Source organism: Monodon monoceros, unplaced genomic scaffold (genome assembly GCF_005190385.1).
Source record: "Monodon monoceros isolate NGI ecotype Baffin Bay Population unplaced genomic scaffold, NGI_Narwhal_1 Super_Scaffold_4, whole genome shotgun sequence".
Lineage (NCBI taxonomy): Eukaryota > Metazoa > Chordata > Mammalia > Artiodactyla > Monodontidae > Monodon > Monodon monoceros.
In genome coordinates this window covers 15,073,503-15,098,006 of record NW_021703781.1, presented here as the reverse complement: position 1 = coordinate 15,098,006, position 24,504 = coordinate 15,073,503, and the positions used below count along the sequence as shown (strand labels likewise).

Sequence of the window (24,504 nt, the reverse complement as noted above, 5' to 3'; positions counted from 1 at the left end):
TATATCCCCAAAATGCTGATTTAAAATTAATAAAATAACAGGTGTAAATTATAACACAGGGAGGTGGTAGAGCGCATTAAGGTCTGGTTCTAGAACCAAGCTGCCACTTAGCTCTGCCACTTAGTATGTTACCACCTTGGGCAAGTTATTCATATCTTTAACCCTTGCATTTCTCATTGGCAAAGTGGGGATAACAGCAGTACCTATATTGTTATATTATAAATGTTACAGTTTTCACATTTGGGCAGGTAATCCACTGATAATTTATTTTTGAGCTTGCTGTGAAGTAAGGCTGTAGTCTCATTCTTTTTTCTGAGAGATAACCAAGTTGTCACAACACTATTTAATTATCCATCCTTGCTCACTGATTTTGAATACTACTTCTGTCATATCAGATTTCCTTATAGGCCTCATTTAGTTTCTGGATTCTTGATTGTGTTTCCTTAAGTCTACTGTCAAGCACTGCACCAATACAGTACTACACTGTCTCAATCACTACAACATTATAATTAATCTTGATATATAACAGGACAAGTTTTCCTTCCCTGTTCTTTGCTGCTATCTTATTGATTCCTGAGCTTTTGTTCTTTCCTATGAACTACAGATAGTCTATCAGGTTTCATGAAACAAAACCAAAAAATCCTGTTGGAATTTCAGAGAATTCATAGATCTATTTGGGAAGAATTGATAATCATCAACTAATATTGATCCATTATTATGAGCTATCCATTTATTTAGAACTTCTTTTATCTTTCAATCACATTTTATAACTTTATAGGTTTTTTCCCAGTGTTACAGTCTGTCTTTTAACAGAAAAATGTAATCTGTTTACATTTATTGTCTCTATTGATATTTTTGAACCCATTTCTACTATCTTTTTTTGTCCATATGTCTCCCACACCTTGTCCCCTTTATTTTGGTCTTTTATATCCCTTTAGCCTCTTTTTTTCTCTGTTGGTGTGGAGACTATAGATTATATTTATACCCTTTTAAATTACTGTATTTCTGCACATGACAGAGACCATTCCATTCTCTCCTCACCTTTACTGAGAGTGAAGGGAAAAAGAGTAAAACTAGACAAAAAGGTGAGGAAAGCATAAAAGAGAGGACAAGAGCCAGTGATGACATACTTTGAAGTGGGGGACCAAAACTGAATTCTTCAAAGGAAGAAACTGAACGCTTTCCTTCCTCGTGCAGTTGCTCCTCTTATCACATATTTAGATAGGCAGTGCCATTTTTAGGTTACAGGTTATATGATTTTCAGCATTTCCTTTATACTTCTCAGTCATTCAAGGTAACCCAGGTCTCTTTTTATTATAACTATTACTCTTAAAATGGTTTACCAGCTATGTTGAACTCATCTTTTTAGGTGAGTTATTTTAGTTAAAGCACTATAAGAATTTGTCACCAGCAAACATTTAAGGTAATTGGGTACAGAGTTACTGGAAGACAGTACATTTAATTTCTTTTTAAAAATTATTTATTTATTTTTGAGGTATAGTTGATGGATAATATTATATAAGATTCAGGTGTACAACACAGTGATTTACGGTTTTCAAAGGTTATACCACATTCACAATTATAAAATATTGGCTATATTCTCTGTTGTACAATATATCCTTGTAGCTTACTTATTTTATACATAGTTTGTATCTCTTAATCCCCTACCCATGGACAGTACAGTTTATTTCTTAAACTTAGAGAAGACCGATTGAAATAAAGTAGTATTTGCATCACATTTATTTACCATATAAAACACGATGTAGAGTTTAGAAGTTCCTAAAAAATATTTAATCATAATAACAATGCATAAACTTTGTGGGGGGAAAAGTTTATTTCTAACTTGCATATTTGAAACTTTTACTTCGCAAGGAGAAGACCAGATATCCTTTCACAATATCTTTACACAAAGCTTTCAGACCACGTTTCTCATATAGTTTTATTTAACACTTTAATATTTTTAGATTAAGATTTATACACTAGCAAGTCTCTTTTATATGGACCGAGAGGTATATCTTTAGAGAACACTTTGTCCTATACATTCATGATCCATTAAACACCTTAAAACCATTATCATTTATATTGGCAAAATTAGCCTAGGTTTACAAAGTGAAAACTGAAAGGCCCCATATTTCAGAAAATCAGAAATAGAAACTAAGGTTGATGAAAATTAATGATTAAAAAATATAATGCAAATAAACAAACATCAAATGAACAACTGGGAAGTTTGTTCAGCAATAGTGAGATTGGTCAGTGTTCCCATAGAAAACACAGGCACAAAGCAGTGAATAACTGATCATGGCTGTAGTGACACCCATCAGGCAAATATCACTAAGTTTGTTCTATTCCCATATTCTTTAAGTCAGCACTCATGGGTATCTACTGCTCATTGTTCTTGAGGGACTCTCAAATGTTAAAGAAAAAAAATCAGTTGATCCATTTTTTGTTTGTTCGTTTTTTGCGGTACGCGGGCCTCTCACTGCTGTGGCCTCTCCCACTGCGGAGCACAGGCTCCGGACACACAGGCTCCGCGGCATGTGGGATCCTCCCGGACCGGGGCACAAACCCGTGTCCCGTGCATCGGCAGGCGGACTCTCAACCATTGCGCCACCAGGGAAGCCCCAGTTGATCCATTTTTAATGTTTTATAGTTCTAGCGTGTAAGTCTTTGACCTACTTGGTCAGGTTTATTCCTAGGTATTTTATTTTACTTTTTTGGTGTGATTTTAAAAGGTACTGAATTTTTACATTCCCTTTCTGACATTTCATTGTTAGTACAACAAAATGCAACCAATTTCTGAATGTTAATCTTGAATCCTACTACTTTGCTGAATTCATTTATTAGATTTAGTAGTTTTTGTGTGGAGTCCTTAGGGTTTTCTATATATAGTATCATGTCATCTGCATATAGTGACAATTTTACCCCTTCCCTTCCAATTAAAAAAAAAATTATTTATTTGGCTGCACCGGGTCTTAGTTGCAGCATGCAGGATCTAGTTCCCTGACCAGGGATGGAACCTGGGCCCACTGCATTGGGGGCATGGCGCCTTAACCACTGGACCACCAGGGAAATCACTTTTTTTTTTTTTTTTGAGGTACGCGGGCCTCCCACTGTTGTGGCCTCTCCCGTTGCGGAGCACAGGCTCTGGACGCGCAGGCTCAGCGGCCATGGCTCACGGGCCCAGCCGCTCCGCGGCATGTGGGATCTTCCCAGACCGGGACACGAACCCGTGTCCCCTGCATCGGCAGGCGGACTCCCAACCACTGCGCCACCAGGGAAGCCCGGGAAGTCCCTTTTGTTTGTTTTTCTAGTCTGCTGTGGCTAGGACTTCCAACACTATGTTGAATAGAAGTGGCAAGAGCGGGCATCCTTGTCTTGTTCCAGATTTTAGTGGGAAGGCTTTCAGCTTCTCACCATTGAGTATTATACCAGCTGTGGGTTTGTCATAAATGGCTTTTATTATGTTGAGATATGTTCTCTCTTATACCCACTTTGGTAAGAGTTTTTATCATGAATGGATGCTGAATTTTGTCAAGTGCTTTTTCTGCATCTATTGAGATGATCATGTGGTTTTTGACTTTTCTTTTGTTAATGTTATTTGCATATGTTGAACCATCCTTGTGAACTTGGGATGAATCCCACTTGGTCATGGTATATATTCTTTTTTTAAGTGTTATCAGATTCAGTTTGCTAATATTTTCTTGAGGATTTCTGAATCTATATTCATCAAGGATATTGGCCTGTAATTTTCTTTTTTGGTGGTATTTTTGGTTTTGGTATCAGTGTGATGGTGTCTTCATAGAATAAAGTCAGTTTATCAACTTCACAGTTTTGGTGAAAGCGCATTCCAAATTTGGGGAGCCATCAAGATTGATCACACTTTGACAATGAAAAAGTGTCACATTAGTAGAAGCTTTAGCATATAATTGCTGTACATAATCACGCTGTTTATTAAATGCCAAACAATGCTGTTTATTAATTATTCTTGATATTGTTGTAATACAAGGTTAATGTATTCATTTAAATATCTAAGTAGTTTTATTAAATACAAAATGCTTCACAGTACTTCATCTACGATTCTCCATAGGAAGGATACAAGTAATATAATCAAGATCTTTAACTAGCTTTCTACTCTCGCTTTCATGCCTCCAGTGATGGAGAACACACTGCTCTCATGAGACTGTCAGTCTCAATGTTGAACAACTCCAGGTGTTAGAAAGTTTTCCCTAACACTGAATTAAATTATCTTCCCTATAACATCTACCTATTGCTCTAGCCTTGCATTTCACAGTTAAGATAGAAAAATCAGTATTCCTTCTCCCATGTGACAACTCAAATTATATTAAGACAGCTATTTTGTTAGTTTTTTCCCCTACTTTTCTAATCCAATCCCTCAAATTATTCCTTGCCATATACTAGTTTTCCTCAAGATATATAAAAGAGATTGTTGTGTCCCCCTAAAAAAGATATGGTGACCTTATTTGGAGATTGGGTCTTTACAGAGGTAATCTAGTTAAAATGAGGTAATTAGGGTGAGCTCTAATCCAGAATGACTTGTATCCTTATAAAAATGGGAAATTTGGACACAGAGACAGGCACAAAGGGAGAATGCCAGGTGAAGATGAAAGCAGAGATTAGGGTGATGATTTACAAGCCAAGGAACGCAAAGAAGGCCAATAAAACACCAGACTAGGAGAGAGACATGCAACAGATTCTCCCTCACAGACTGCAGAAGGAAGAACCCTGTTGACACAATAATTTTCTTTTCTTTAAGCTATCCACTTGGTGGTACTTTGTTGTAGCAGCCCTAGAAAACTAATACATTACTCAGAAATGTGACATGACAAAAGGTTAAGGAAATTTTCCACAGCCAAATTGCTTGGTTTTCTTTATGAGTGAGAATAATTCTTTCCTAAAATGGACATATCATTATTGAAAATATTAATGCTCTCAGCAATGATATATTTGAATACATTCTGAAATTATACTCTGAATTTCTGGCCAGCACAAGTCTATTATGTTTAGATTTTTCCTATGACTTTCGTTTTCACGATTTTTCTTTGGTAGCTCTGCTTTTGCAGAGTTGATGACACTGTTAATAGTAAAGGAAGCAACATACTTGTAACCTTTGGCTCTGTATTCAAATCCTAATCTAGGACCAGGAAAACTGTAACTTGTAAACCACATTTCATTCATAAATTTAGAAAAGAAGGACTATAAGAGTGATATGCAGAATATGTGATTATAAAAATTATTTTCAGGGCTTCCCTGGTGGCGCAGTGGTTGAGAGTCCACCTACCGATGCAGGGGACATGGGTTCGTGCCCCGGTCCGGGAGGATCCCACATGCTGTGGAGCCGCTAGGCCCGTGAGCCATGGCTGCTGAGCCTGCGCGTCCGGAGCCTGTGCTCTGCAACGGGAGAGGCCACAACAGTGAAAGGCCCGTGTACCGCAAAAAAAAAAAAAAATTATTTTCAAAGTGTACTGTAACAGCGATTTTCATCAATGTGGGGAATTTCTCTGTAAATACTGAAATAGAAATTAATTTTGAAATAAGTAATAAAAAATTATGACAGATTGATCAGCAACAGTATTTTATATAGAAAATTCTTAAGCGATATCCTAAGATGCTTATGAATTTCCATATATTATTATGGCCTATAATTTCTCCCATAGAAGCAGCAAAGAGTAAACAACAAAGCCATTTTCCGATGGGGATGCTGAGCAGATTGTATCTGGTAGAGGACCATTCCAAGAGATCCAGGCAACACCTGGAGACACTTTTGGCTCTTAAACCTGTGCGGGTGCTATTGGCGTCTTGCGAAGAGAGGCCAGGGATGCTGCTACACTGTCTACAATGCACAGGACAGCCCCCACAAGAAAGAATTATCCAGTCCAAAATGTCAATAGTGCTAGGTTAAGAAACGCTGACATATTTAAAGGATCTTCAAATGAAATAAAAAATACTTTGAATATCGATATGAATAGCTGTATAATATTCCAACATTAGCTAGTCTGCTCTTCAAATAATCTTTAGCCATGGTTAAATAATTTCATTCCAACTGCTACTGCTGTCTCTGTCCACAGTATCTTAGTGAGTACGCCATTTCACCAGATTTTTAGTCATAGTGGGCTCTATAATTCCTACATGACTGAAGCTGGTAAACTTACTTTAGTAATAGAGGCAAATACGCTTAAACCCTTAACAGACAGTTTTGTAAAAATAGACACTTATAACAATAATTTTTATCTTTAACCTTTCAATTAACTTCAAAAAATGCTATGAAAGGGGTAGTTTAGGGCAAATGCATAATCAATGACACAGAAATAAGCTCATGTTCTGCTAACAGAGACTCAGCAGTAATCTTTTTCCATGTGATGACCAAAACAGTAATATCGTATTCATTTAAGACATTTAAGTTACCCACTTATGCTATTATTATTGTAATGTACTGTTTAAACATTTAATTCTATACTGAAAGAAGAGAATATAAAAATCTCTACCCTAAAAGGGTTAAAAAAATCTAGTGGAAAAAGAAATAGCTAATATAGCAGCAGTGACAAAAAATGGACAAAAGCAAATTGTTTCTGAAATGAAGGCTAATAAAGGAATCTTGTTGGAAGTTCTGGCCTATGCAATGAAAACAAGACCCAATAGTTTAGGATGTGTTTTCTGTCTTAAGCAAAAATGACCTCTTTCAGGACCTTCACAACAAATTACATGTTTAAGATTTTTAACTTGTCCAATTTCCTTGAAAAAATCATTGCTCCTATTTTCCTTATTTCCCATGGTCTAAGAGCAGCAAGTATCCTATTCCTAGACACAACTCATGAACATTTACATGATGGAGCTCATCAAAACTGGTAAATAAAGTTAAAATCTACCTTAACCTAATTGAAAGAAACTATTTTAGCCATCATTGAGATTTTACAACCATTTAAAAATATTTAAAGCACATATGAAGGAAGAAAAATATCACTAGTAAATTGTGACTGCACTCAAAGTTCCCAAGGATTTAAAAATTACTCAAGATCTTTTTCATTAATCCTGTCATAATCTTAACCAACACATACACAAAGTGTAGAAACAGGTTGCTTTTGTAACAATACATTTCAGAGATGATTGCTGGCCTGGACTAAGGTAACGTAAGTAAAGGTGGTGAGAACTGGGTAGATGCTGGGTATATTTTGAAGGTAGAGTCAACAAGATTTACTGTAGTATTTAATGCAGGGAACAAGAGAAAAAGAAGAATCAAGGAGGATGCCAAGGTTTTTGGCTTGAACTACTGAAGGACTGAGTTGTCATTAATTGAGCTGGGGCAGGCTGCCAAAGTCAGACCAAAAAGGAAATTCAGGAGTTCAGTTTTGGATATCTTAAGTTCAAGATGACTTCTAGATGTTTCCAAGTAGAGTTAAGTAAGCATTTAAAAATGTATATGATCATGAGTTCAGCAGAGGTCTGGGTTGCAGATATAAATTAGCAAGAGTCCTCATAGGTGTGTAGATAGAAGAGAAAAAAGGTTTAAGAACTCAGCCCCTGGACACATCAACTTTAGTAATTCAGGGCATGTGGAGGAGTGTGGCAAGGGAGACTGGGCAGGGAGTGGCCAGTGAGTTACGAAGAAAACAAAAAAAGCAAGGTTTCTGGGAATCCAAGTGAAGACAGTACTACAAGGAGAGAATGAGCAATTGTATGAGAAGCTGCTGCTAAGTCAGATGAGGGCCAGTTTGGCCATGTGGAGGTCACTGCTGACTTACAGAAGGGTAATTTTAGTGGAGCGGTTGGTGGCAAAGCCCAAACGGTAGGGGTTCGAGAGTGACGCAAAGGAGAGGAAGTGGAGAAACTGTGTATAGACTATTCTTTTGAGGAGTTTTTTGCTTTAAAGAGAGGGAGAGAAATGGGTAAATGAGATGAAAAGTATAGTAGGCTGAAAGAGTTTTTTTGTTTTTTTTTTAAGATGGGAGCAATAGGGGCTTCCCTGGTGACACAGTGGTTGACAGTCTGCCTGCCGATGCAGGGGACACGGGTTTGTGCCCCGGTCCGGGAAGATCCCACATGCCGCGGAGCGGCTGGGCCCGTGAGCCATGGCCGCTGAGCCTGCGCGTCCGGAGCCTGTGCTCCGCAACGGGAGAGGCCACAACAGTGAGAGGCCCGCGCAATAAAAAAAAAAAAAAAGATGGGAGCAATAATAGCATGTTTGCATGCTGACAAGAAAGATCTAGCAGAGAGGGAAAACAGATGAAGTTGGAAAGAAAGGGGAAAACTGCTGGAGTATGGTTTTTTAGGTATGTTAATTTAGACTCTAAAGATACCCATTAACTATAATGGAAGAGGATCAATTAAAGAAAGAAGACTTAGGTTTTACTAGTACTGCCAGATAATAAAATTATGGTAAAAGGAAAATTAAAATGTGTTTAAGATGTAAAAAGGGAAATGCAGATTTATGGAATTTAAAAGGAATTCTCCAAATTTATCTAATTCTGTATGAGAAAGTAGTGCTAATCAAATATCTGGAGTAAATACTTTAGAAGTGAAAAAGAAATCACAAAGTAAAAAATGAACAAGTTGAACTGTGAACTGCGTTTAAACTGTAAACTCTCTATATAAGTAAAAGTAAAATATCTAGAGAGAAGTATGGTTAGATTGAGAAACATACTTGCATCAAATAGGATTTAAGGTTAATTTCTTTATTATGTAAGGAGCTCAGACAAACAAGTAAATTATTAGCTAACCAAGAGATAAATGGGTAAAGTGCATAAAGATTATTTGCACAATATGTGATATAATAAATATTAGAACAAATATTAAACCTTGCAAATAAGAAACAAAATGCAAAAGAAAACAGTGAGATCTGTTATATTCATTAGGAAAGTATAAAAAAATTAAAGCCTCCTAGTCTGGCTACACTGTCATAAAGACAGTACTCATACATTGTTGGTGGCAGTGAAAAATACTAATATCCTTCTGGACAGCAATGTGGAAATTGGTATCAATGGTCATAAAAATACTTATAGCCTTTGACTCAGAAATACTCCTCTTGGATACTATCCTAAGGAAATACTAAAAAGTATATATGAATGATGTCCATTGCAGCACTATAATTACATTGTAGCATTACCTATGATAATGAGATATTAGAAATGATCTAAAAGGAAAATTAAAACATAGAAGAATGGCTATGAAAATTATGAATACTGGCCTGATCAAATAGAAGATATAAGATTTCAGAGCAACATAGAAGATGCTTACCATATAACAATTGATGGCAGTGTAAAAAATATTTTATTATACTCTTAATTACAAGTATGTCACCTACACAAAGAGACAGAAAGAAAAATGTAAATTGAAAATAGTTTAAACATTCAGTATGCTGGGACTAGAGTGAAATACGTTCTTCCCTGTTCTAATAACAACTACTAACAGTTACTGAATACTTACCATCTACCTGATGATGGAGAATGGACATTATTGTATGCAAGCACATTTAATCTTATGGGGTAGGCTACAGCCAACACTAAATGGCAGAGCTGATATTTGAATTCAGGCAATCAGTCTTTAGTCCTGATCTTCACCACAATCTATGCTGTATACACAAATTAAGAAAAGGTAGAAAAATGGGGTTTCCCTCAACCTCTAAGAATCATGTTTTAAAAGGTAAGGTTATGGGTATCACATATTGTATCACATATAATATCATTTGGTAGTCTCATTACTATCCCTTAATAATTGCTAGCTAACCTTTCCATTTTGCCTGTAAAATTAAGGTAAGTTGATTTTAAACAGACTGGAAAAAAAATGAAAATCCTCTCATAGCATCACAGAATGCTACAGCTGTACAAAAGAGTTTGGAGGGTCTTCACTGGCAGTCCAGTGGTTAAGACTTGGCCTTCCGATGCAGGGATGCGGGTTCAATCGCAGCCAGAAAACCAAAACATAAAACATAAGCAATATTGTAACAAATTCAATAAAAACTTTAAAAATTGTCCACGTTAAAAAAATCTTAAGAAGAAAAAGATTTTGGAGATTATCAGATCCCTCTACCTCTACAGAGTAAGAAACGGAGGTCTACTATCAGTGACAGGTTGACTCAAGGTCATTCAGCTGGTTAAAACAACCAAAGCTAGTTCTAAATTCCAGGTTCCCAATGATAACAATAATGAGAATCATAGTCCAATGATACTTCTTGCTATACCATCTTACTCCTCTCCCTTGTTAAAAAAAAAAAAAAAATCTATGTACATATTACGTTTTAAGGGCACAACAAATGCCAAGCACCACATTTGGTGTGTTTTAGTTAAACTAATTTAATCTTTACAATAGTTTTAAGGAGGTAAATATTATAACCATTTTAAGACAAGAACAATGAAGCTCAGGTTTAGTATGTTGCCCAGGACCATGCAGCTATTAACTGGTATCCAGGTCTGATAACCAAGTCACTGCTCTTCCCAGAAATGGTCTGCCACAGGGCTTGGGGAGAAAGTGCTCATGCACACAGGGAGCTCTGGTTAAAGAGGGTCCTTATGTTCCCTGCACATGCCACCAGAGGTTCATGTTGAGAGAACTGTCTGATCTTTCTTCAGGCTGAGGATTAGCTGGCTGTTCCAGTAGATTAGAAAGAATGTAGTTAATCTATCTGCTGGTGTGAAAAAGGTTTCCAAGTTTGTGTAAACCCTGGGGGTTGATCCTTTGTGCTGTTATGGGTGATCAAGGGAGTAGAAAACATTCAGTGCTTAGAGAGTAGGGGCAAAATATAATGATGGTTATATTCCCTACAGTGGCCTCTCCCGTTGTGGAGCACAGGCTCAGGACGCGCAGGCTCAGCGGCCATGGCTCACGGGTCTAGCCGCTCTGCGGCATGTGGGATCTTCCCGGACCGGGCCACGAACCCGTGTCCCCTGCATCGGCAGGCAGACTCTCAACCACTGCGCCACCAGGGAAGCCCCAAGTGTTCTTTTTTAATATGCTAGTTGTTCAAGGGCTCATGAAATACATTTCCAGACACCTGATAAATACCTTCCCATGACCTTTTCTCCCTCACTATTTTGCTCCCTTTCCTTTTCCTCACACTTTCAATTCTGTAGGTTCTAGCATTGCGGGTTTTAATCCTCTCTCTCCAGTTAGGGAACCCCTTAAGTGGCCTCCCCATTTTCAGAGTCTCTCCATTCACAACCATCTCACACAGGGAGAGAATCTTCTAAAGCAAGGCCATTGCTGCCTAATAATAGCTATCAATTCTTCATGAAATTCCTTGAAAACAGGCCCCAGTCTACCTTTCCAGCTTTCTCTCTCCTCAGTCTCTTAAGTCCTAGGTAACTCATCTGGGCTTTCCCGCCTCTGTTCTTTGGCTCACAGTGATCCCTTTATCTGGAATCCTCTCCATTTTCATCTCTGGCTGTCGAATTTCGGTCTGTCCTTTAAGGCCCATCTCAAATGTAATCTCCCTTGCTTTTTCTGATTCTCCAACCAGATATATTCCCTTCCTTGTCTAAACTCTATAGCTCTGGGTGTAACTCTTAGAAGACTTGACCTGTACTGCAGGTATCGGTGTATTCCAACTGGCAGTTCCATTAAGATCAGTTATGTGTTAATAACCTCTGTGTTCTAGATAGCACCTAGAAAAGACACTCATACTCATAGTTAATGATCAAAATCAAAAATCTGATTTTCAGTAATGAAAATTAAAAGTGCTTCACAATTTTCTGTCAGTTAAAGAACTGGTTAAAGGAACCCAGAGAATAAAAAAAAAAATGTCTTAATGGGATACTTGATTTCCTAGGTGCTGACACAATTGATAGACATCTTCTAGGTCGGGAAAGGTATGTCTGTGTGATGAAAATGTAGACTCAAAGAAGGCCCCAAAAGGCTAAAAAAAAATCTTAAGACATCTTTGCTATGCTTTCATTTTTTGAGTTTTAGTTTTGTACAGATGAACATGGGACACTCTGAAGCTTTAAAGCTAAAAGCTATACCGAGGAGGAAAAAACTGATTAAGACAATCAAATAACACATTTTGAATACTACTGTAAATCAGGTTAAACAGGGCTACTAAGCGATTAATTCACTCTCCAAAAAACACAAAAAAACAAACAAAAAAACCCAACAGAAAAATTAGCTCCTTTTCCCCATTGAGAAATAAATTAAAAATCTGGTAATGCTACTTTTCCCACATTATAAAGCTAATCAGAGAAGCCTACCACCTCATAAAAACATTTCATAAAGTTACAGAGATAATACTACTCCTACAGACATCATGATTAATGAATCCACGGGCCCCTGGCTGTAACTACGTCATTGTTTACTTCGTGACTTTTGTTTTCGAGGAGGGGGTTAAGTCAGGGAGGATGGGAGGAAATTAAATTGAAGCCCAACAAATACCTTTACAGAGTAAACACCACAACTCAACTAATTTTTTTCTTACGGGCCTGTAGCACTTGTTGGTAAAAACACAATGAACCGATAATTTGAACAAAGGCAACAGGCACCTGCAGCCTCTCAATCCCTTTGCAAATATTTCCACTAAGATAGGGCCAAATTCTGGGATCTGGACGAACAGGCGAGTGTCACCATTCAATAATGAGCTCCTTTCTCGATAAGCTGTAAACCTCGAGGCACCTGAGATCCTTCCCAAGGATCTGAGCTGGGAGCGGTCTCGGATTTTTAGACAAATCTCTCCTCCTACCACACGTGATCAGCCACCCTGGGAGACCCGCAACGCACGATACAAAGGCTCGGCGCTGCCACGGCATCCTCAGGAGGATCGCGGAGCCTCCCGCGCTCAGTTTCTGAGGAGCCTGCGCAGGGCGCCGCCGCCAGGCGCGCCGCTCCCGGGCCCGCAGGGCGGTGCCGCGCAGCGCGGGGAGCGGGAGCTGGGAGCGCGCGCCGCCTGCCCTGCGCGCCTGCCCACCCAGCGCCGGGGAGCAGGGCAGACGAGCTGCACGCAGCCCGGCCGCGCCGCAGCCGCCGGGCCCTCCGCCGACGCAGGGAGCCCCGCAGCGACGTGGACTAGGGTGAGGAGGCCGAGGGCTCTCAGACCCCGGGCAGGCCCGAGGCCAGGCCAGCCCACCCCGCCCAGGCCCCGGCCTTGCCTTCTCCTCCTGGCTCCTAGCCCCCCCACCCTTTCCCCGGGCCTCGCGTGGGGGGTTCGGGGGCGTAGTGAGCGGCACTTACACCACGGCTCTGGAGATGATCCAGGACACCATCTTCCCGGGGGCTTGGACCCCACCTCGGGGGCGGGTGGGCGCCAAGCGTGGCGGACCAGGCCGCCAACGGCAGGCCGCGCGCTCGCCGGCTCCTCGCGCTCCCCGGGGCCGCGCTGGCGCCCTCGGGAGCTGGGCCCCGTGTCTGCGCGCGGCGGCCCGAGCTGCGCTGCGGTCGGTCCCCCGCCCGTCCCCGCCCGCCGGCGGAGCCGCCGCCGAGCCAGCCAGCCCCGCCCCTGCGCTCCGCTGATAGGCGGCGGCGGCGGCGGCGGCGCGTTGGCCGAGGCCAGGTCTGGGTTGCCGGGCTCCGGGGGCTGGGCTGGCGGGACCCCGGCCCGCGCCGGATGGCGTTGTGGCTCGGATATCTGGGCTCTCACTTCCCTCTTCCTGCCCCTTCTGTCCCTGGGAAGTCCACCTGGCGTGGGGGGAAGTGGGGGGGGGGGGGGAGGCGGAGGCTGAGGAAGGGGACGTGTGGATAGGGGTTGTGAGTGCCTGTGTGAAAAGCAAAATAGTAGCAGGAACTCTGTGTCCGATAGAATCCTCTAGACCAGGCCCTAGATTCTGGAGAGGAGAGATTTTGAGATGTGTTTAGCCACATCCGGTGTTCTCACTGTTCACTGAGGCCCTGGACGTCCTCAAAGTACCGCATTTTAAGGCAAACGTCGGGAGGATCTTTGCACAGGCCTGTGTGTATCAGGAGTCTTCTGGTGCGTGGTGCAGTGCAGGGAGGGGCAGAAGGAGGAAAGCATTGGATTTCAAGTTTGCAGTAGTGGGTGTATAGATACCACTGTGCTGGGCCTCTTAAGGCAACTTTCCATCACAACATCTGCAAAGCCTGTTTTACAAACACACCTCTGACCTGCTAGATATTCAAAGTAAAAGTTGGGCCTAGGATTCCTGACCTGTCATGCTATTTACAGCTGTCTATTTTTGGGGAGGTTGGATTACTGCTTACACCTTACAGCTCTTTCAGGTATGATAATTTCAGGAGACAGAATTTAAAATCTGATTTTTTTTGGTGGCAGTACCAAGTCGAGAAAGTGATCTTAAAGTTTAATTATCATCTTATTTTTTTTTCTGTTAAGACGATAATAAAAGATAATTCTAGTATTCAGATGGTACGAAGAATAAAGGATGAAATGGGCGCTTTAAGCCTTTAATTGAAAGTTGAAAGCCCCAGGAAATATAACAACTTATTTTGTGACCATACTCTAATTTATTCTTTTTGTTCCTCAGTTTCCCCATAGTAAAAAGAGGCTGATAATACTACAGCTTACCTCCTGCCTTCCAGGGGTGACATAAAGCATGCTAAGTACATGTTTAGAAAGTTCTCCCACTTGCTTGGGAGAAAATCAAAAGCAAATATAAGATTGTCTTGAATTCTTTTAAGGTCCCAGATTCAATACATTTAATAATATTTTCATTATTTAAGGAATGAAATCAGAAACTGCTTTCTGCTCTTGGGTTAGGTTCTTTTGCTTATTTACCCATATTTAGAAAGTATATTTTAATTTCAGGGATCTCACTAATGAAAATTTTCATTTGTTCAGAATCTTATTTTTGGCCATTATTCAACATTATTTGGGGATCACATGTGCCACATAAGCACCAGTTTTCTGGAAACTTCTCTTGCCCAGTAAAACTCATAGTTACTTGAATGGCATTCAGATTCCTCCATGAACAGTTCCTGAAATGTTTTTTACAGCCTTAATTTTTACTGCCCTCCCAACCTCTAAAGTACCCTTTCCCTACCATTTTTCTCTGAACCAAGCTGTATTTTCACCCTCAGTGCCTATGCCTAGACTTCATTTTTTCTTTAATGATTTGTGTCCCATTCTCTACCTGTCAGAGTTTTTCAGTGTGCTCTGCCATGAAGATGTCCTTGATTTTCAGTTATTCATAATTTTCTCTAGGTCCCCAGAATTTATTACTTGAATATCTATTTAATACCTGTGTCATTCTGCTTTATATAATGGTTATGTTTTACCTATGCCTAATCTACTGGATGATAAAATGTTTAAGGACAGGTATGGTATATTAGTTATTTGTGTTTTCCTAGTGTCTAGAATAGGGTAATTGCCCAGTAAAAGTTCAAATAATGTTTTTTAGTACAGTCACTCTCTTAAGTATGAAAACTTTATGAAATTTCAGCCTTGAACAGTGGAAGTCTCTTAAAGCTGTCTTTCTTGCCTTCTTATTTTAGAGGGGTCATCATTCTGAATATTATTTCACTGCATCATAATACACTAATGCTTTCAGGGGTTGTTGAGATATATAGGACTGCTCACTGCTCTCTGAAATGTCTGTAGGCTGTTGTGTGTTAAATTTCATCCTGTATGCTTGTTATATCTTCAACCTCCTCCACATTCATGTCACTTTTTGCTGCTCTCAATCTGCAACAGCCCCCTTCTTCACATCTCAGTATGCCGTGTGTTGGAAACCACCTACCCTGTGCTACAGACAATTTGTGGAGTCAACCTTTTACAACTCAGAGCCTAGGTAGTGTTTATTCCCATTTTGTACACTGGAAACTGAGGTTTAGAGAGCTCACTGAATGGCCAAATAACGCATAGGTGATAGAACTGGAACTCTAATCCACGCTTCCCGAGTGCTCTTTACATTATACTGTGATAGTTGAATTGTGTTTAAGGCAGTGGGTCCAGATGGGGGTTCCCTCTAGGAGGAAGTTGGGAGGCATTTTTGGGGGGTTGTTGGAGTGATTGGGGCTAACCACTAGCATTTGATGGGTGGGGGCCAGGGATGCTATATATATATATATATATATATATATATATATATACACACACACACTCTTTGTAAATGCATGGGCTGTCCTGGACAAAGAATGTTCCCATGTCCTGCAAGGTTTAGGAATATCCTGCCTGACATTTGTGTAATACGTGTAATTATATGAACCTGGAACCTCCATTTTACATATAAACCATGGTTTTAACTGAGACTGAATTTTCCAGTGTCTGTTTCCATGCAACTGCTGTGCGAAAGAAAGATTTGTTTCGTTCACAACTTAAGAGTTGTTTACAGTTTTGGAGAATTGCATCACAAACTACTTTGCATTCATAGCTGTCATGGTTAGCTACTAATTACTCTTGTATGTCTTCTAGTTCAGTTTTGTTTCAAGATTAATATATTGAAATACATATTATCTTAAATGATTTTCATTTCGCTTTTCCACTCATATTTTATTTAGGATACGTGGGTTTGTTTGAAGTCTGTAGGGAGATTGTTTTAAATTTCATTTCAGGGTGATAAAGCAGAAGATGGAAAATATTTTATGAAAGGGGGACATCAAGCCTGATATGGTTGAGAACTCTTAGCCTAAACAAAGAGTAATTTCATCTGAGGAGAAGTCTCACATGGGAAGTACCCAGATTTTAGTAGTGGGTGTATAGTTGAGATTTAGTAGTACGTGGCCATTAGGTAAGTGCTTCATGTGTAAGACAAGGCTCTGGAGACAGTGGGAGAAAAGGAAATACATTACCTGCTGCCTTTTAAAGTGTGGTCTCTTTTGGTGTACTTGAGATCATTTCTTGTTTACAAGATGGAAAATTGTTTCTTTAAATACTAAACTTAATTGATTTTTAAAAAACATATATTACTAGTATTCATTTGAGCACTTCTGTCATTGTATTCCACAAAGACTTTTCTTTGGGTATTGAGTTTAATCATGGTGGGATGCAGCATATTTAGGGCAAAGGACATCAGGAGACCTATTTTAATTGCCAGTAATGTGATATGTGGCAGGTCGATCTGTTTCCTGTTAAACGGGGATGATAATGTTATGATGATCCAATGCAAGGGGTTTTAAAAACCAAGGGTAATTAGACTATTAAAAAGAATTGGTTTCTCTTCTGCATTTTCACTTAGAGTTCCTGGGAGATATGTGGATTATGTGTCTTCTACATGTTAAAGGAGTTTATTTATTAGGAAAAAAAAGAGAGTGGGAAAGTATCTAGGAGAGCAGATAGTGAGAGAATTACAGGGTACAGAGATAGTATCTAATCTATATAATTAATGAGTATGCTATTGAAACTAAATACTAGGTCACCTGCACGTTTCTGTTGGAGGAGTATTTTCAAGTGCTTGAAAATATTTTTATTTATAGAAAGGCTAAAATGACTAAATGAGTCTACCTTTCATAGTTGTTTAGAAAATAGTGTGAGGGAGAGGATCTTAAAGAGAATGACTTAAAAGACAAAACCTGTTGTTTTTCCATCTGCTGCCAGATGAATGCTTTTTGTCTTAGCCAGTTTGCTTTATGGTATTATGGTTACAACAGAGGTCAAATTTGGCAGATGACATTGAAATCAAATTATAAGAAATAATATTGAAAATAAAGTGGATTGCATTAGAATAGAAAGATTAGATTCTTTTTCTTTTAACATCTTTGTTGGAGTATAATTGCTTTACAATGGTGTCTCAGTTTCTGCTGTATAGCATCAGCTATACATATACATATATCCTCATATCTCCTCCCTCTTGCGTCTCCCTCCCACCCCCCCCATCCCACCCCCTAGGTGGTCACAAAGCACCGAGCTGATCTCCCTGTGCCATGCGGCTGCTTTCCACTAGCTATCCATTTTACGTTTAGTAGTATATGTAAGTTCATGCCACTCTCTCACTTTGTCCCAGCCTACCCTTCCCCCTCCCCGTGTCCTCAAGTACATTCTCTACATCTGGGTCTTTATTCCTGTCCTGCCCCTAGGTGAAAGATTAGATTGTGAATTAAGTATTTAGTTACTAGCTAACATTCCATGAAGAAAGCAAAATATGTCTGTGATGGCTGGATCTAGGGAACACATATCAGGTTCTTATACATTTGAGGTAGCAGCTTTGCTTACAATGATTACGGATTTAGACATATTTGAGGCACTTTTACTATTCATTTAAATCATAGTTCCCAGTTTTGAAATCAAGGTAGATCTATGATTTTGGGTATTGTTCAGGTGCATATGGGGGTTGTTATGATGTCATTTACAGAGAGCTGAAATATTTGATAATTCTGTTATGTCTAGTAAGCAGAACTTTAAACAATTTTTGTTGATGTTTTTGAGTGGTAGTTGAAAGCACCCGGAATAAAATGCAAAAGGGTGAACAATGAAAAGTTAGTCTGTTAGTCTTCTTTTATCACCTGTCTCCAGCTATCCAGTTCCTTTAGAGGCGTATCTCTGTTGCCAGGTTTTGTTTTGTTTTGTTTTGTTTTTTGGCCAAGAGTAAAGTCTAGAACGAGACCCAATTGTATATAGGTATTTAGTCTAAGATAAAGGTAGAATATTACATCAGTTGGGACATGATAGATTTATTTAGTAAATGATTTTATGACAGCCAGCTAGCCATTTAATAAAATCTGAAGAAAAAGTAGTTCTGGATGGATAAGAACTGTAAATGTAAAGTACCATGAAAGTATAAAAAGAAAACGTGAAGGTAATAAAATCATAATAATAATGGAAAGCCCTCTCAAAGCATGCCATAAAATCAGAAACCAAAAAGGCAAATTTCATAGACTTGATTGCATAAGAATTTAAAACCCCTATGCCTTCAAAAAACAATATAAATAAGATTTCAAGACAAATGACAAATTGGGGAAAAACATTCGTAAAACCCAACAAAGGTTAATATTCTTAATATACACAGCACTCATTAAAAAAAGCATTAATTAAAAATGTGTCTCAAAGCTCAGAATCTCTGGTTTCCAGTCAGGGATGTAAGAAGCAGCTTAGGAGTTGCAACTCTAACAACAAGTAAAAAGCTGAACAAGCTAAAAAATCAACAATTCTTCTTAGATGCTTCAGAGAAGTAAGGTCATAGGTCATAGGATAAACTGCTGTCTCCCAAATTTGAGAAACAGGCAGATATGGAGAATCACAACTCACTGGAGTGGAAACCTCTGCAAGAACCAGTGCCAGGTTAGGAAAACCTAAACTGTAATTGAATCTGGAGGCTCAGTGTGGACAACTCTGAGAGTTAAAAACTGCAAGAGAATCCAGTCATAGGAGCTCTACCCGATCTTCACAGTTAGTATTGAAGAAAAATTCCCCCTGCTGGAAGCAGGGAAACGAAAAAGAAACCATTTTGAAATATACCAGTGCATCTGCTCTTCTTAACAAAGTATGCCCTCGGGAGAAACTATTTCACCAGAGCTTAACCTAACTGGCGGAAGGGAAATACCCCACACCAGCCAGCTCTAGTCTTCCACCGGGGCGGGGGGAGGGGAGGAGGGAAAAACCCAATTTGAGCTCCTCTAGCCATACACATAGGGGAAGGGAAATACATAACTCCTGCCTCCTCCAGCCATCCTGTCCCATCTAAGGGAGGTGGGGACTGAGAAGCATTGGTGAAGTTTACAGTCCAGAGGTTTAGGGTCACTGGAAGACTGAGACCTAATCATAGGACTATAGAATGCTCCCCCTTCCCCACCATACCACTACTTTACCACAGTTCCTTTTACCCAGTGCTTCATGTCTGCCTTTCAACAAAAAATTACAAGGCATCTAAAAGGCAAAAAATCCATTTGAAGCGACTGAGCAGTCATCAGAACCAGAGTCAGATGTGGAAGGAATGTTGGAATTATCAGACCAGGAATTTAAAGAAGAACTATGATTAATATACTAAGGGTTTTAATGGGGAAACTAGACAACATGCAAGCATAGATGGACAGCGTAAGCAGAGAGGTAGAAATTCTAAGAAAGGATAAAAAAGGAATGTCCCTTCTAACCATGGCTTTTCGGCATCATACTGGAAGTCCAACTTAATGCAATAAGATAAGAAAAGGGAAAAAAATTTTACTGAATGGGAAGAAATAAAACTGTCTTTGTTTGCAGTGTTATTTCTACATGATTGTGTAAAACATCAGGAGTAATTGACAAAAAGATTCTTGGATTATAAGTGATGATAGCAAAGTTGCAGGATACAAGATTAATATAAAAAAGTTAATTGCTTTCCTATATGCTATCTGTGAACAAGTAGAATTTGAAATTGAAAGCACAATATCATTTACTTTAGTGTCCCCGCAGATGAAAAACTTAGGTATAAACCTAACAAAATTAAGATGTATTTGAGGAAAACAATACAACTCTGATTAATTCCCTGGTGGTCCAGTGGTTAGGACTCTGCATTTCCACTGCTGGGGGCCCAGGTTCAATCCCTGGTCAGGGAACTAAGATCCTGCAAGCCACACAGGGTGGCAAAAAAACAGAAACAAAAACAAAACCCCAAAACTCTGAACGAAATCAAAGACTAAGTGGAGAGATATTCCACACTCATGGTTAGGAAGACTCAATAGTGTCAAGATGTCAGTTCTTCCCAACTTGGTCTGTAGGTTCAGTGCAATCCAAATCAAAATTCCAGCAGGTAATTTTGTAGATATTGACAAACTGATTCTAAAGTTTGTATGCTGAGGCAAAAGACTCAGTAGTCAACTCAGTATTGAAGAAAAATAAAGTCAGAACTGACACTACCCGACTTCAAGACTTGCTATAAAGCTACATTAATCAAGACAGTATGGTATTGGTGAAAGAATAGACAAGTACATCAGTGGAATAGAATAGAGAGCCCAGAAATAAAAGCATACAAATATAGTTAACTGAACTTTGACACAAAGAAGCAAAGGAAATACATTGGAGCAGAGATATTCTTGTCAACGAATAGTGCTGGTACAACTGGACATCCACGTGCAAAGATGGATCTAGACATAGACCTTATGGCCTTCCATAAAAATTAACTAAAAGTGTATCATAGACCTAAATGTAAAATGCAAAACTCTGAAACTTCTAGAAGATAACATAGGGGAAAACTTAAGTGGCCTTGAATATGGCAATGATTTTTTTAGGTATAACACCAAAGGCATTATCCATGAAATAAATAATTGATAAGCTGGACTTCATTAAAATTAAAAGCTTTGCAGATGAATAGGCAGAGGACAGAGGATTTTTAGGGCAGTGAAACTATTCTGTATGTTGTTACAGTGGTATAAATATGTCGTTATACTTTTGTCCAAATCTATACAATATACAATAGAGTGGATTCTAATGTAATCTGTGGACTTTGGGTGATAATGATACGTCAATGTAGGTTCATCAGTTCTAACAAATGTAATGCTCTGGTGGGGATGTTAATAGTGGGGAGGTTGTTATGTGTGTGGGGACAGAAGGTATATGGGAACTCTTTGTCCTTTACCCTCAATTTTTTTTTTTTTTGCTGTACGCGGGCCTCTCACTGTTGTGGCCTCTCACTGTTGTGGCCTCTCCCGTTGCGGAGCACAGGCTCCGGACGCGCAGGCTCAGCGGCCATGGCTCACGGGCCCAGCCGCTCTGCGGCATGTGGGATATTCCCGGACTGGGGCATGAACCCGTGTCCCCTGCATCAGCAGGTGGACTCTCAACCACTGGCCACCAGGGAAGCCCCTCCCCTCAATTTTTGTGAACTGAAAACTGCTCTAGAAAATGAAGCTTATTAATGAAAAAAAAATCTTGGTAGGAAAAAAAATGCACAAATATCAACACATAATTTATAAAAGTGGTGCAAATGGCCAGGAGAAACTGTAATCCTAACTGATGTACGAATACACTTGGTCCAAATTCAGAACTGGGTCTTGTTCAAGAAGCATAGTTCAACCCCAAAAGTTATTAAAAAGGAGTTCCATTTTTTCTTCAAAGAGCATTAAAGGGAATTTAATTCATAAACCAGATTATTCTTGCAAGGTCTTTTCTCCTCCCCATTTCTCTTACTGCCCTGGGGCTTCTTACAGGTCACACTCTAAAGCTTTTTCCTCAGATCCCAGCTAACAAGATCACTTCCCCCCAACATTTCTTACTTGTTGCCTTTATTATGTTGGTCAACTTAGTATCAGCAAGTCATTCCTTTTTAAGAAAGAAGGAAGTGGAAGGAGGAGGGCCGTGGACATTCACATGTTAATCAAATTTTCCATGTCATACTAAGAAAATGTTTTCAGTTTCACTGATTATTAGGAAAATCCAGATAAAAATTTTCTTTCTTATTGCCAAAGTGTCAGATAGAGTATTATTACTTAGCTGTTGGTGAGAGCGTGTGGTACTCCTAAGCCCCTATTGAAATTTTTTTGGGAGAAATAGTACATGTTTATATGTATGTTATATTTACATATTTGTAGGTGACAGGCCTTTAAGTCCCCCTTCTAAGAATTTATCCCCGGCCTTTTAGTTCAGTCTGTGTGAGTATGGGCCCATCAAGTATGTATTTAAAAGGTTTATTTTCATCCTCTTTCTGTTACGTTTTCAAAAGTGACTCCAATGTATATATCTCAAAATTGTTTGTGCAACCTGTGTTCAAAACCTATGATGGTTCTTAAAAGAATAATAGGTTCCAGTTTCTATTCCAGACCAACTAAATCAGAATCTCTGGGTATGGCCTAGGGATCTTTTTAAACAAGCTCAACATAATTAGATATAAAATTAACTATATGACTAAATAATTAGAACCATTCTTTCGGGCTCTCAAGTTTGTGAACTTCTGCTCTGATCAAGCTCCAATCCCATCCACCCTAACCCTGGAAGGACTGGAGTGGAATATTTGTCAATCCTTAATTCTTTGAATTTCAGTTCTCCTTACCTTACCTTGAAATTCCTTTATATAATTTACCACCCTCCTTTTTTTAAAAAAATATTTTATTCCTGGTTCTAAGAAATCATGTACCCCTTGCTAAAAATCACTCGAAGAAGCTCTTCATCTTTCTTTCACAACTCCTTCCAGATACTCTGTGGTCTTTCTTCCTTCTCTCCTTCCCTAACACCTTCCCTTCTTTACTGCATCCTATTTTTGAGACTTATCCTGTTGTTACTTGTGACTGTAGTTCATAGATTTCCACCACTATGTAATATCCATCATATGTAGTATATACAATATATTTTTCATTCCAAATAAGGATATTTTGGATGTTTGAAAAACTTTTTTTGCTCCAGCTGCTTATGTTAAGGTTTATCTAAGGTGTGTGATATGTAAAACATCACATTTAAAGCATAATAAATATCATATTTTAAAAATTGTAGATATGTTTATGATTGTCATCCTTCCTACTAGGTTTTAAGCTTCTTGAAAGCAGGAGCTGTGTCTAACACATCTCATCGTGCGTTACCAACCTTACATATAATAATAAATATTTGCTTAACTGAGTTGAATTTTGTTCTTTACTGTTCATGCAGCACCCTCTTAAAAACCCAGTTTTCTATAAGCCTCAAATTTCACAAGAGAGAACTATTGATAAGCAAAATACTTAGCCATGTTGTAATATGTGAAAATCGCATTAAAAATTTCAGCAACTTGATCAAAATAAATATGAATTAGCAGGATAATGTCAAGAATTCTTAGTTCTTATTTGACAATTTTAAATTGGTACATTCTTGAAGTCTTTTAAAATATTAAGCTATCACTTTAGTTTCTCTTTCTAGAGATGGAAATAATAACCTCTAGTTAACTGTGTAATATTTAACTAGTGTTTACAAGCAGCTTTCATTTCTCCAGTCTAGAATAATAGGAATAATGTTAAAAATTCTAACAGAAAAAGAGAAAACTGGTTATATTTTTAAACATTAAGGAATGTTTAGCTTTATGATTAATTTTATTATAGGACTTGTACTATTCTTTTAATTTTTATTTTATATTGGAGCATAGTTGATAAACAATGTTGTGTTAGTTTCAGGTGTACAGCAATGGCCTTGTACTATTATATTAAAAAAAAAAACTGTTGCTAATAGGGTCATATTGGTACTATGTTGAAAAGTTTCTTGAAGGCAGCGCTCTCATGCTTTTTATTCACCTGTCCTGGTCCTGGCACATTGGCTTCAGTTCACGATAAGCACTGTACTAAGGAGCCTGGTTTTATGATCCCAGCTCTAGCTCGTTATATGATTAGACCTGAGCAAGTCAGTTTACCTCACTGGACTTCCGTTTCCTCATCTGCAAAATAAAGGTAAAACTTCAGACTGCTTGCTGTTGTTGTTTTTTTAACATCTTTATTGGTGTATAATTGCTTTACAATGGTGTGTTAGTTTCTGCTTTGTAACAAAGTGAATCAGCTATAGGTATACATATATCCCCATATCTCCTCCTTCTTGCGTCTCCCTCCCACCCTCCCTATCCCACCCCTCTAGGTGGCCACAAAGCACCGAGCTGATCTCCCTGTGCCATGCGGCTGCTTCCCACTAGCTAGCTGTTTTACCTTTGGTAGGGTATATGTGTCAATTCCACTCTCTCACTTCATCCCAGTTTACGCTTCCCCCTCCCTTTGTCCGCAATTCCATTCTCTACGTCTGTGTCT

General features: G+C 39.0%; 2 protein-coding genes and 1 non-coding gene across 5 annotated transcripts in view; 2 read left to right on the top strand and 1 right to left on the bottom strand.

Annotated features, from left to right (window-relative positions):
- The window catches only part of REEP3 (receptor accessory protein 3), a 97,758-nt gene extending 84,376 nt beyond the window's left edge, over nucleotides 1-13,382 (bottom strand). The window contains exon 1 of one of the 3 annotated variants that reach the window (XM_029244599.1): nucleotides 13,168-13,382. In XM_029244599.1, coding sequence (XP_029100432.1) covers nucleotides 13,168-13,199 — 32 coding nt within the window. In that variant the 5' untranslated portion in view covers nucleotides 13,200-13,382. The remainder of the gene's footprint in view (nucleotides 1-13,167) is intronic. The other 2 variants (XM_029244598.1, XM_029244601.1) reach the window with 2 other exon arrangements.
- The window catches only part of JMJD1C (jumonji domain containing 1C), a 306,158-nt gene continuing 294,537 nt past the window's right edge, over nucleotides 12,884-24,504 (top strand). The window contains exon 1 of the mRNA XM_029244595.1: nucleotides 12,884-13,007. The gene's annotated coding sequence lies outside the window, so the exon portion shown is untranslated. The remainder of the gene's footprint in view (nucleotides 13,008-24,504) is intronic.
- TRNAG-UCC lies at nucleotides 20,298-20,370 on the top strand. The gene has a single exon. It is a non-coding gene; the product is annotated as a tRNA-Gly (tRNA).